The following is a 14,102-nucleotide window of genomic DNA, read 5'->3' as shown; positions in this document are numbered from 1 at the left end:
CCATCCTGACCCCCTGCTGCTCAGGCTTCTCTAGCTGCAGGGACCTGTCTGGTCCTCAACAGATGCTGAGTGACTGGCCAGCTGCACAGAATGCCATCCCCCTGAGCCCACCCTCCCCTGCTTTAGCCCACCATTCGTCCACACGTCTGCACGCACTCAGCAGACACGTGCAACGTTCTTACGTTGTAGTGGTTTGGTGCGGGGGTTTCGGATTTGAGAACTTTCATGAAGCTTGGCAACTGGAACATGCTAGAACAGGAATTACTGAAGTCTTTCTTCGAAATAAAATCTGATGGAATAGTGTACGCATTCGCCGCAGGGTATTTAGAAATGATGGTGCCCAAGCGGACGCTCTGTGAGGAAGAAGCCAAAGGAATCAGTGTTGTCACATAATCTTGTGGCCCTGAAGGACAGATCAAAATGATGGCGCCCAGCACTGGATCTAAAAGCACCTTCTAAATGGAGACCATGGGGTAACGATGATCAATTGACCTGGGGCTTTGAGGATCTGCCCTGGGAAAATGCGAGTTTGGACCTGTTCCACATCTGTAAATTAACCCAAATTATTCATCATCTGTTTGGGACTTGGCAAAAATAATTTTGCCATAAATGCATTTCCACCCAATCCTGTTAAGGTTGACTCATGGGCGGTTGGGTAATCTATATGATGGGAAGTTTTAGACTTTCTTCCCTGGCCGAGACTTTCCCTCTGAGTAAACCTGCATCTTGTTTCTTAGGTTAAATGGTCCGAGCGAGGAACTGATTCTCAAGGAACTGATTCTCGCGTCTTCAAGGTAGCGGAGGCCAGCCTCTACCCACGCCTCCATCACTGCCTTTCCTAGAACCCTATAATATTCCTGCTGTTTCAACAGACCCAATGCCGTTCCTTTCATGGAGACATGATAAACTATTTTCAGTCGAAAAACAAACAGAATCAATGTTTGTCAAATGAACAGGGACAAAAGCCACAGAAACTCAGCGATAACATCGCTTTGCCCCGGCACAGCATGGCTAGTGTTGGAGTCTGATAAAACATTTCCCATAATTTTATGGTTAAAAGCTTGAGAACACTGCCCTGGGTTTCCCCCGGGTTGACAGGGGTCAATAAACACAAACACAGAAGTGGGGGGAGCTGAGGAAGTCGTCCGCCCTCCATCTCGGCCCACCCCACTCTGTGCTCAGTGGTGACGGTGCCCAGGCCTGGTCTAGGGACCACCAGAGGTGGGAGTGTCCTCAGCTAGGGCCTAGTCTGGTTCGAGGCCAGCTCTGCCTCCTTCTGATCTAAGAATGTGTTGAAGTTCAGGCCCCATAGCCTGGTGCATCCTTTGCATTTTGACCAATTGTTTACCAAGGACCTTGCTCTGCATTTAACCTTCATGAGAACCCCGAGGAGTGAATATCTTGCACTTTATGGGTGAGGAAATTAAATGCAGTGAAAGGTCCTTGCATTTTATGGGTGAGGAAATTGGACTTCTGCTCGCTAAGTGGTGGGACCGACAGTCTTAGCCAGGCAGCCGACCTGCACCAATCCCCCATCCTAAAAGGAGTAGGTGAAGAGGCGTGGTCCCTGACTAACTGCAAACTTATTCCATCATAGAATCTTTTTGGCTAAAAAGACATTAGTTTTTCACTTGGGGGAAAATTATTCTAAAAAATCCCCAGTAGAGGCAAAGTTTCAAAGGTGTTGTCACGGGATTAGCTTCAGAGCACAGTGTAGAGTGACTCGCTCGCCCACCCTCCACAGCCCTGGTTCACCTGCGGGGCTGTGGTCTCCCATCTGGCCACACACTGGCATTTGGGAACCTCTCTCCAGCACACACTAACTCCTCCGGTGTCACTCCTGCCGGCACACAGAGAAAGGCCTCCTGTGTCATTTGCCTTCCTAGCCAGTCCTGTGAAAAATTCTGGAACAAAGACTTGGAATCTATTAATGGGGCACTTGACACCCTGTGAACACAGAGATGACAGGTCTTCTCAAAAGGCGGCCGTCGCTGTTCCAGGTGACCAGGAAGTTTCTAAAATTTATAGACCCAGAGGTTTGGGTCAGCCTCACCCACAAGTCACACTCCTCCTGGCCACGGCCCTCTTCCTCTGGTGAGGGCTACTCTAATTCCCTCAGAGCCTTGGGATCCGGAAGTGGAGAAGGTGCTCAATGTGAGGGTCACTGCAAGAGGGGTGGACAGATGGCATTGTCTCTGGGCCGATGCGGGGACACCTGACAGATGGCATCGACACCTGGGGCCTCTGCCCAAGGATGCAGGAACTTAAGTGTTTGGAAACATGAATGCAAAGTCCCTCCACCATCCAAGGGAGGACAACTCGGTGTCTGCCTTCAAAAGAAGGGAGCCCCCAAAGGGTGTGGTTCTGAGCTTGGAAAGGCCTGAGTAGATTCCATAATCTCAGAGCTACCCGCGGGCCCCTCTCCCCCAGATGGCCCAGCCTTATCATCTGGAGGTTAATCCTAGCAGGATGTCGTTCTCCAATCCAGTCCCCGTCTTGGCACCAAGGAAGAAGGGCAGAGCTCCTCCCTGTGAAGAAGTTCTGGGAGAGAAAACCTAGGTGTTGCTGGAAGTCCTGTTCGTGACTCAGGTGGCAACAATCATAACATTTAGCCTGTTCATGATGCTTTGCAGTTTCAAAGAGCATTTCACTCATGCAACCTGCCCAGCGCCTCCAGGGAGGCTCCACTTTTATGAGACAACTAGGACACGAAGGGTGACGTGCCTGAGGTCACATCGCGCTCCACCACTGAGTCAGGATCAGTTCTTAAGTCCCCTCTCTGTGCCAGGGCATTGTAAGATGGCACTTCTTTTGCCAACTGCTTTTGAGCCTTTTTCCTGGGGTGGGGACAGAAAAATAGGTAGGGGCCTTCTGTGTGTGGACTAGTGGGGACATGTGTGTCCTTGGCCTCTTCAGTAATGGGGAGTGAACTCCCAAGGCAGTTTGCTTCTTGAATATTCAACTCTGCCAAACTTGACTTCCAATAAGAAGTGGCTACAGTCAGTGTGTCCTACATGGTCCCTGCGTGTGGTTTAAAAAGGTCAATTCTGATGTCAGGAATCACAGCTCGTCTATGCAGGAGACTAGGATCACCTCTGGAGGGACAGAGGGTACATGGGTTTTGTCCTCTCTTCTACCTCAGCTGGTCTCGCCCCAGTTTGGACCTTTCTCTCACTCTATCTATTTTTCCTGCCAACTTATAAATATTTTTAAGGCTGACAGTCCTTTTCTTAAAAATAATTATAAATTGGAACGTGGCTTAGGGGTAGCGCAAGGACCGACCCTGAGTGAAGTCCTGGGTTCCAAGGCCAGCGGAAAAAAAAAGAAAAATAGGAAATGAACATCTTCCCCAGGTCTGGTCAGGGTCATGGGCACTTCTTCATGTTTGATTCTTCTATTTAATTGTCTAGAGACCTCAACAAAGAGAAAAATCCCACACCATACAGAAAAAAAGAGGAGTAAGAAGTTGGGATCACAATTCAGGCCGCTGCCTGCTTTCTTTTTGGTTCTGTCAGATTTCTCAATAATCTGAACAACCTAATTAGAACAAGCACAGGGTCAAAACCGATCTGAGGACGAAATATGGTAAGAGTGACGTTTTCCTGTCATGCCTAAAAATCTCAGGAGGACACCTGTTTGGCCCACTTGATGACGACAGCATTGGTTTGGATGATCGGGTCTGGATGTGCCTCTGGCTTCTCTTTCCACTCTGGCAACATGTGACAATGGAAAAAGAAAATTATTTTGACACTGGGTCCAATATACCTGTGTGCAATCTGAGGAGGCATTTCCTCTCCTAATTAGAAGCAAGGCCTCTGGAGAGGAAGGACCCCGTGTCTAGGGCCTGACTCCACACCGCAGGAAGGAATGACTGACCCCCACCCCGGGGACGGCTCTCACCATGGAGGGAAAGGTGCAGGTCCCCTTCTTGGACAGTGAGACGCTGTTGAACACAGGAGACTTGTGGATGACGTTGTAGAACCCAGGACCCGGAATGTCATCCTGAAAGCCAAGAGAAGGCAGCGGCATTAGGTCGCAGCAGCTCCAGGGCTCTTTTCTGCCATCGTGGCATCTGTTGACACCAGGCCTCACTGTCACCCCACGGGACGGGCAGCAGTGCCCCTTCCGTGGGACGCAGTCCAGCTGCACCATTTCCCAACTTGCCCAGTGTCTCTCTCAGCGACCGAGCATGGGACAGGACTCCCAAGGACCACACCGAATCGTCCTCCCAAAGAATGTTGTTGGATTTTTCCATGTCATTAGAGGAATGAGGGTACAAAGGGACACCAGATGTGGCCGGTGTGCAGGTCCCAGGTATGGATTGGGTAAGGGGAGGGGGACGGCTTCACGTTGCCACACCCTGCTTGCTGGTAGCAGGCCTGCCCTGGCCCCTGGGGACTCAACCCCCAGTTCTTTGTTCTGCATGTCAATGTGGCCAGCTCACAAGGCCTTGACGCAGGCTTGCGGTTCCCTGTTTATCTGCCTCGAGCATATGTGTCTCTCGGGAACATCTTGACCTGTTCGAGCCTCCTGATAGGGGACTGAGACGTGAAGGTAACCCAAGGACACAGTTATTACTCTTCCCTCCCCACTTTTGAGTGATTTCCCGCAGCTGTTAAAAAGATATATAAGGGGAACAAATCTGGCAATAAAGCGCACACATGCTCCCTCCTGGATGAAGAACCTTGGTGTCCTGTGTATTTTTTAACCCCGCCGTCCCTCGCCGGACTCGGCTCCGTTAGCCGGACGCGGCACCTCCTGACTCAGCTTCCTCCTGGGCCCTTGAGAAGAGAAACCAGGGCGACCTGCCTCCCGTGGGAGACCGTTTCTAACCCAGATGAAAGGAGGCCAGCTCCTGGGACAGGTGCTAGATGCCACAGCAGCCAGGCGGCCACTTCTGTGGGACGGCAGTCCAGCTGCACCATTTCCCAGGCTAGTCACCAGGTGTAAGAAAACGTCATCGTTGGCCAGGCGAGAGGCTCAAATGACGAGGAGGCTTCACCGTGGCAAGCGTTTACTGAGCACCTACTTGGTGCCGGGGCTTTTCCAAGCTTGTCTGGGTTTCAGCACCACCAGTGAGGAAGGAATGCCACCCCATTCCACAGACACCCAGGCACAGGGAGGTGAATTCGCCCACAGTCCCACTGCCCCAAGTGGCAGTTCCTGCCCTCAGCGTGACGTGCCTGGCGCTGTCTCCTTTACGCCTCACCCGGCCCTGGCAGTAGATGCACTATCAGAGCCACATTAAGGCAAGTGGGGTTCAGAGGAGTGGGGCCCATGGCTACTAAGAGCTGGGCCCCAGATTTGAACCCAGGCACCAGACTTGGATTTTGCCATCTCCAGTCTCTGCCGCCCAGCTACATCCTGCCCTGACCACCTTCCTCGGGCAGAAAGCACGGAGACCACAATTCCTGATTCCTAACCCTGTGACTTTCCCCGTCTTTCCTACACAATCTCATCAGAGCATTAGTCTGGTTCCGTGGGTAACAGTTAAATCTAGTTTAACTGAGAACATGGTGAGACTGTGTGGGTTCAAATTCTGGCTCTGACATTTACTAGTCACGTGACCTGGGGTCTTCTCGTCTTTAAAATGGGGATTAAATGAGCAAGTGCCGTAAGGTATCAGGACGGTGCCCCACACCCAGGGAGCGCTCGTCGGGGGACTCTCCCCCTGCAAACAGCTCCCTAGAGAAACGCTTCCTCATCCCTGCAGCCCCCACACCTGCACCCACCACCAGGTCCTCTCAGCCCTCAGCCTGGGCGCTGGTGTCTGGGTTCGCCGGCTCCTGTCCCTGCAGTCAGCTCCCCTTCTGTCCACTGAGGACTTTCATTATCTATAAATCACCTCCCCTGCCCACCTGCCACGGGGCAAGGGTCAGAGCATTCGGCACAGAGGAAATGGTGCTGCCACCTGGCACAAGTCACCTCTTTGGGCCTTAGCTTCTCTCTCTAAATCCAAGGTGCTGGGTCTTGGATGCCACTGAGCTTCCAGAGTTCCTGAATCTAGGAAAAGCTGCAGCAGGAAGTGTGTGGCTCTTCTAGGTTTAAACTAGGGACAGTGGTAGAGCGCTTGCCTAGCATGTGGGAGGCACTAGGTTCAATCCTCAGCACCGGATAAAAATAAATACATAAAATAAAAGGTATTATATATAAATATATATATAAAGTTCTTTTAAAAAGGGACCAAAAAACCCACATCTCTAAGTCCCAGTCTGCCACCCCTGCTCAAACCTGACATATCTCTTCCCAAGAATTTTCTGAGCACTCGTGTCCCTGGGGAGCCAGGGTGGCTAGATGAAACACAAAATGTGGACGGATGCGCTGACCCACTGTGCCCAGCTCAATCAGAATTTCAGATAAACAACCAATAGCTATTTTAGTGTAAGCATATCCCATGTCGCATTTGGGGCATACTTACACTAATAAAATAGCTATCCCACACTCTAATTGAACTGAAGACCTGTATTTTTATCTGTGAAATCTGACCCTACTGGACCTCAGTCATACTTTAACTCTGCCACACTGCAAACTGGCTTGAGCCCAGGGCAAGCAGGAAGAGGACTGTCACCTCTTGGCCTGGAGGAAACAGTGCTCCCTTTTGCTCTTAATGAGTGTCCACGGAGAGGCCTCCCGGCAGCAGCAGGCTGCAGCCGGCCCGTGGCACCCGTGAGCCGAGCTGCTGAAAACAGACTTTGCCAGTGGTAATGTGAATTTGGCCAGGGTAGGGGTATTTAAACCACAGGGACTGGCAAAGGCTCCTTGCAGAGGGGACAGCGGGGTGACCTTCAGGTGACAGCCAGCTTCGGGGGATCCAGGTTTTCTCCCACAACTCCTTGGAGGGGGTGGCTCTTTGGGCGGATGATAAAAATCCAGAGCCTTTCCCTGCGGGATGACAGTTCAGGTGACTAATGTTTTGTGACAGTGGTGAGTTAAGTTGGGAGGGTGTGAACTTGGCCACCCCTTGGCTTCTTGGCTGAGACCTTCTCAGAAGCAAAACCAAACAAACAAAGAAACGAAAATGGGCGTGGGGAGCGAAAGGGGAAGAGAGTCACATTCACCAGGGCTCTGCTGACTGCTCTTGAGAGCTGCACTGAGCCCGTGCCAGATGCCAAACTATTGTCCCCATGACTGTGTCGCGGTGAGAGGCTTGTGTGAGTCATGACATGAGAAGGGGGCAGGACAGTGACAGAGCATGGAAGCCACGGTCATCATCCCCATCACTGCTCTTCACAGGGCTACAAGAGCCTTGAGGGAGTCAAGACCCTGTGGGGGGGTGGGGGGGCCAGAGGTATGCAGGGTGGATTGGCAGAGTGATTGGCAGGTGTGTCCCCATCGTCCCACCCAGGGTACCTCTGTGCAGCATTTGGTTGAAAGGCACTTTGAGAGCTCATTTGAAGATTCAGGTCCTGGATGGGCACCTCTGCATGTGCCAAGATGGACAACAAGCCATAGTCACCTGACCTCAGACTAGGCACAGAGAGGGGAGAGGAGGGGGGAGCAGGGACATGGCAGGACGTGCAGAGCTGAGAGCCAGTCACATCTTCATACAGTCTGATACTAAAATTCTGTCCAATTAGTACTTTGTATCAAATCACTGGTTTGTCAAACCAATTTCTGTCTTGGAAAATGCAGGCTCTGCAGAGCCACTGGCTAAAGACCACCCTGGGTCAGCAAGGTGATCCGCCCGGCTCTGGGCTGTTTTAGAAGCGACTAGCTGGTGTTTCTCAGATGAGCACAAGGTGCAGGGACATGGGTCGCTCTGGCTGGGGTGTGTAACAGGGGGAGGCCAGGCCTGAGGGGAGCAGCTCTGGCCTGCGGCTGATCTACTGGCAAAATTGCCTGCAAGTTCAAAGTTCCCCGGGGAAGAGCTTCTTTTGACAAAGGCCTTAGTTTCATGGTCTCAGGACAACGTGTCCATCCACCCTGATGACTTCACCCAAGGCTACAGAGCTGCCACTGAGGGGGCCGGGGATCTAGCTGAGTTTGTGCCTCCCATGTACAAGGCCCTGGGTTCAATCCCCAGCACTGCCAAAGAGAGAGAGAGAGAGAGAGAGAGAGAAAGAGAGAGAGAGAGCGCTTCCACTGAGTCTGACTGTGGCCTAAGAAGTGCAGAGAGTACAGACCAACAGGTAAGAGAGCTGGCTTCTCCCCAGGGCACACGCCCTCTCTGGGACACACGTCCCTCACCACCTGCGAACCTGAGAGGCAAGGTGTGGGGGAGGGCGGGTGGCCAGGTCTGTGGTTTTCTAACTGCTCCTGAACCCCATGAGCAACCCAGGGAGGGACGGAGGAGGCAGCAGCCCCAGCTTTGCTTTCTCTGGTTCACAGATGGGCTTTAGCACGTCCTTAGGGCCACCCAGCTTGGGAAAAGGTGCCCTCGACCTATGGTGAATTGGGAATGAAAAGGGGAGATGGGAGCAAACTTCCAGCAGGTCCCGGGGCTGTACTCGGTGACATGCAGGCCCCGCTCGGCCTGAGTGCAGAGGACCAGCCAGATGCACACAGGTAGAGAAGGTCCAGCCGCACAGATTGTCCGTGCAGACACCAAGCCCTGCCAAGGACTCCTGCCCCTAGCGGCCATCTCCTAGGGACCGTGAGCTGGCAAGGAGGCCACAGCCTTGCACAGTTGGCCTGGGGAGGAAGGCGCGCCCTCCGGAGGCAGCCATTCCCTGTGCTCCAGACACACTAGTGGGCCCCGACGGGAGGTGAGGATTCAGGCCAGGGATGAGCTCAGGCTCGGGGTGTGGACGGTTCCTGTCCTGAGGAGGGCGGGGAGGCCTTTTAACTCGCATTGCCTCACTAAATTATTGGGTGATGTTCTACAAGCTCCTTAGCTTCTCAGTGCTCTGTTGATTTTCTGTGTCTACATATGACCTGAATTCTATGTTTCAGATGAGGAAGTTGAAGCCTAGAAAAGACACACAGCTGGTGTGACAGCACCCAGTGACAGAATGGAACATGGCAGGGGGCCTGATCTGGGATCCCATGCCCTTTCCATTAACCTCCATGCTTTTAACATCAAGTTCAAATACGTAGTGTCGCGCCATATTTGAAAAGTGGGGATCAAACTTCCGAGGGCACTGACTCTGTGTTTGATGCTGCCTGTAGCTTCGGCTGGCTGCCACCCTGGCTTCTTTGGTAGAAAATGTTCTGAAAATGCTAGTGTTTTAAATGACAATTTATCAAAGTCGGGCCCCTGAGGTCTCTGGACCTGCGTCTCCAGACCCAATCACTCACATCTCGCCCTGGCCAGAGCTCTAGTTGCCAGAGCCCTTTCTAGACACATGCTGACTTCCATCAGCCAAATTTATGGCCTCGCAGGCCACAAAAGCAGGCGTGGTGCAGTGTGGAAAGCGCAAGAGGCTTTGGAGTGAGCTGGGCCTGGGCTGAGAGCTAATTCTTCCAACGCTGAGTCAGCAAATATTTATTGAACGCCTCTTCTGTGCCCAACCCTTCGTGTGTGACCTTGGGTGGGTCACTCTACCTCCCTAAGACTCAGTTTCCTCTTCCGTTAAATTAAAATAATAAACCCTCCCTGTTAGCATTGTTCTGCGGAGGAGAGGAACAGCCTAAAAGGGATTTGACACACGGCAGGGATCAATCAGTGGTGAGGCCGGGCTGCAATCACCCTGCAGAGGGACATTATGGTGTGGTGAGATTGCCACGTGGAAACCCAGATGGCAGCGGAGAAGGGCCTGGCAGCTAAGATCCAGAGAAACTAGAAAGGAGAGAAAATGCCTGAGCAAATATTTATCCTCTTTGGGGAAATCTACAAGTAATTTTAAAAAGTACCCGTGTGTGGGGGGGGTGGGGGGTGTGCACAGTATTCCTTATTGTTTGCTTCTTAAAATCCTGAAATATCTCACGTGAGCTGCCAACGCCCTCTGGCTCCTCACTCCTGCTCACGGGGGAGGAACCAGGCTGAGGAAGCCAGGGCTCTCAGCTTCACACCTCGCCCATGTTCAGATCCTAGACCTCCTGGGCAAGGTGGCAGGATGACCACATTTACAGGACAGCACAAGGTGACTGAGGCCATCGCTTCTCCAGAGGAGGGTTCTTCTCCAGGTCTTGGTTCAATGAGGGAATGAACCATGGAGTTGCCTCGGCCCCCTGCTGGTGAGAGGGGAGAAGGCCAGGCCCCAGAAACCCCAAAGTAGAAAAGAGGGTAAGGAGACACAGAAATGTGGGGAAGAGGGTGCAGAGGGAGGAGCTCAGTCATGAGCTATTGTTTAAGGAAGCTTTTTGGAAAAGGTGTGCGGGCCTCCTCACGAAGGTAATTCTAAGTTTATTAGACTCCTCCCTCATGTTATTTGAAGAAAATCGTGATTTCTTCCCATGTAATATGGACTAGAGTGAGACTTTTTTTCTTTAACTGAGTACACATGGGATTGGGGGAATTTTATATTTTTATGATCTTCAAATATACTTTTTAAAGATATGTGGTTCACTTCAATATTTTTGACACCATGGGTCCAGAAAAGGCTGCTGTAAGGTCCCAAGACAGTCTTACAGCCCCCCCAATGGCCGCAGCAGAGGAGGCTGTGACTCCTTTGACGACACTGCCCTCTGCTGTTCACAGAGAGACTCACAACATGTCTTCAGGCTAAAATCCAAAAATAACCCACCTCCAACACAGTGTCATTACCTGCTTCTGATAAAATCTCTTGGCTTGACTGTTAAATCCTTTTTTTTCTTGTTCTGGAGCTACTGGAATTTGTGATTTAAAAGGAATGGAGGGTTTTGTTGGATATGCAGCAGTAAAACCTAAACCACAAAAACAAAATAAAAATCAGCACCAAAAAAAATGAACTGACAAATACAGAAAACACAGAGGTGTACACTAAAGTTTTATTTTAAATGGAACAGAAGAGAAACTTGCCTTTTATTGGTTTATTTTTCTACTGGGGATTGGACCCAGGGGCACTTGACCACTGAGCAATATCCCCAGCCCTTTTTTTTTTTTTAATACTTTGAGACAGGGTCTTACTAAATTGCTTAGGGCCTCCCTAACTTGCTGAGGCTGGCCTCAAACTCTCAATCCTCCTACCTCAGCCTCCTGACCTACTGGGATTACAGGCGTGTGCCACCACGCCCAGTGAAACTTGCCTTTTGACAAGAGACAAACATGAAACTGAATTTTCAAAAAAAGTCTTCCCTACTTGTTTTTCTTTTCCTTTTGGTAAGTTGTTGGGGTTTCCCCCTCTCCAGTCTCACACTAATGAGATGAGGTCACATAAGCACACTGAAGCAGTCAGTCACAGGCAAAAGGAAGGAAGAAGGGAAAGAGGGGAAGGACAGGGGACAGAACCATTGCTCTCTGTCCTCCAGGGACCGGGTCGGTCACCTAGAGATCCGCAGAGAGTGGAGTGGCTCGCACTCTAGGACGCTGTGCAAGGCAGGTGGCGGATTCTGCTTTGAGCAGACGTGGGGTTCAAAAGCAGAAAGGGGGTCACTTCCAGAAAACTAGGCTTACGTTGTGGATGTCTGGGCTGGGCGTAGAAGTGCTCAAAAGATGTGTCCCCCTCCCTCGGTCTGGGAAGTTGTCCCAGTTGCTAGAACTTGACAGTGTCAATCTGCTGAACAGGTCGATTACAAACTCCAGCCTGTGAGTTCAGCACAGGGCTCACCGCTTTTGAGCCCCACCCCTCCCTCTTCCCCTTCCACCCCTTCCACTCCGGCTCCGGGAAGGCTGATGACAGGGCCCGGTGCTCCCTTCTGGGACATTCCTGAATTCAAACCATGAAAGCCCCTGCCCTCCCTCCAGCCCCACCCCTAACACAACAAAGGCCCCCTGCCAGCCGGTCTCCCTGTCCCAAAACCATTTTGGAATAGTTAAGGCCTGCTCACCCCCCACAGGAAGCCTCATGTGTGAGTGAGGGACCTTCTCACACCCTCCCGAGACCCCCTCCCCACTCATTGGTGTTGACACCCCAGCCAAAGTTTGAGTGGGGTCCATCCTGACTCTGGGCTGTTCACAGCAGTAAGCCAAAGCATCTTTTTTTTTTTTTCATTGTATCAATTTTCCTGTTTTCTTTTTTTTTTTTTTTAATATTTTTAATTTTTTATTGTGGGTTGTTGACCTCAGAATCCTCAACCTCAGGGAGAAAATACCGTGGCTGCGAAACCAGATGGCCGAGAGAAAGGAAAGGGGTGTGCGTGGACAGCAGTGGTGTGTGTTTGCATGAAAGCAATCCTGTAGGCGGGTTTCTTGGTCTCTGATTTTTTCCCCCAGTACTGGGGATTGTACCTTACCATGAGTTATATCCTCCGTCCTTTATACTTTTTTATTTTGAGACAGTGTCTCACTAAGTTGCTTAGGGTCCCTCTAAGTGGCTGAGGCTGGCCTCAAATTTGCCATCCTCTTACCCCAGCCTCCCAAGTTATTAGGATTACGGGCATGCTCCACAGCACCTGGCTGTCTTTGAGTTTTTGAAAAAGCCAAACTCTTTTCCAGGGAGGAAAACCCAATGCTAATAGAAGCCTCTCTGGGGTACTAGTAGGAACCAGCCTTACAGATGAGGAAACTGAGATCAGAGGGGTTAAGTTACTCACCCAAATCACACAGCCGTAACTAGAACAGCTGGGATTTGAACATGATTTGTCTCATGATCACAGGCTCTTAATTACTACACTGTGCTTCCCCCTCCTGAGCCAGGCCCATGGTAAGCCCTCAATAAATGAATGATGAAATAATGGAGACAGGGACACTCTAGCCTCATTTGCCTGGGCTGAGCATGGAGCACGTAGAAAAAGCTGAAAGTGCGGAGAGAGCAGTGCACGTTCCCTCTTTTCCTCCCTTTGCCACTGCTCCTCATTTACGTAGGTGATGGCGACGCACCCTTTGCCTTAAGGATGCGCTCCAGCAAGTCAAAGAGCAGAGCAGCTGCAAGACTTTGGTCTCTAAAAGCCTAAGTTTGTAAACTAACAAAGGGTTTATAGAGGAGGCAGTACAGACAGGGGGTTAGAAGAGGGTACAAGGAGGCCATTCTCCCAGGAGACGGAAAGGTGACTGAGATGGAGGCTCTGGCTACAGAGATGGCAGAGCCCCAGCCGCCCTCTTGATGAGAGAACACGGTGAAACAGGACCTGAAAAAACCCTCTGGGGGACTGAAACTCCGTCTCCAGCCAAAATGGGGCTGGAATTGCCTTCCTAGTCAGAAAGAAAAAAAAAATTAATGGGTGAAATATACGAAACAATCAAGTCACTGAAACTGGCCAAAGAAGAATGGGATCTCTGAGAAGGGCAATCAATGTGTGCTGCTTCGCCGGGCCAAAAAAATTCTAAAGTATACGAAAACGGAAAGAATGGATCACCAGCAAACTGGACCTATAGGAAACACTGAAGCAGGTCCTTCCCGCAGAAGAAAAATGATACCAATGGGAAACTGGATCTACATAGAGGAATGAAGAGTCTGGAAATAGTGAATATTTGGGTATATGTAAAATATAAAATTATGAGTATCAATTGATCGTTTTAAATATAAATATAAAACGTGAATCGGTTTAAAAACAATTGGAATGTTTAAAGCAAAAATAATAACAAAGTTGTGTGGGGTTTATAATATCTATGTGTAGAAGTAGAATGTTTGATGATAACAACGCAAAGGCCACAAAGAGAAAAATTTAAATATATTGCTTTAAGGCTCTTCTCCGTGTGAAGTGTGAGGACATCACTTCATGGTTGGTTGTGATAAGTTAAAGATGTTTTCTATAAAGTCTAAAGAAGAGATCAATGACTTTTTCTATCAAGGGCTCGATAGTAATTATTTTAGGCTTGGCCAACTGCATCGTCTTCGCTGCAACCATCCAACTATGCCATTCCAGAGTAAAAGCAGCCACAGATAATACATAAGTAAATAGGAATAGGTGTGTTCCAACAAAATTTTGTTTATAAAAACAGGCAGCAGGTCAGATTTGACCCAAAGGCCACATTTTGCCAAACTTTGCTCTATAGCAACCGTGAGGAAAATACTACAAAGAGTTATTCCCAATAACAAAAGAGATAAAGTAGAAGCATAAGAACAATATAAAAGACAAAAAAAAAAAGAAGAAAGAATAAACAAGCCAGATAAAAAGCAATTTACAAAGCAACAGACTTAAAC

At 50.1% G+C, this 14,102-nt stretch overlaps 1 protein-coding gene across 3 annotated transcripts in view; it reads right to left on the bottom strand.

The window, feature by feature from the left end:
• Positions 1–14,102, bottom strand: part of Stpg1 (sperm tail PG-rich repeat containing 1) — a 41,784-nt gene that overhangs the window by 18,465 nt on the left and 9,217 nt on the right. For all 3 annotated transcript variants that reach the window (XM_046468789.2, XM_046468793.2, XM_046468790.2), the window contains exons 4-6: positions 10,646–10,764; positions 3,901–4,002; positions 183–353 (exon numbers count right to left, since the gene is read on the bottom strand). In XM_046468789.2, coding sequence (XP_046324745.1) covers positions 183–353; positions 3,901–4,002; positions 10,646–10,764 — 392 coding nt within the window. The remainder of the gene's footprint in view (positions 1–182; positions 354–3,900; positions 4,003–10,645; positions 10,765–14,102) is intronic.

The sequence above is a fragment of the Marmota monax genome, unplaced genomic scaffold, assembly GCF_021218885.2.
Source record: "Marmota monax isolate L192 unplaced genomic scaffold, Marmota_monax_Labrador192_F-V1.1 WCK01_AAM20220418_F8-fsc00008, whole genome shotgun sequence".
Lineage (NCBI taxonomy): Eukaryota > Metazoa > Chordata > Mammalia > Rodentia > Sciuridae > Marmota > Marmota monax.
This window is presented reverse-complemented; position numbering and strand designations above follow the sequence as displayed.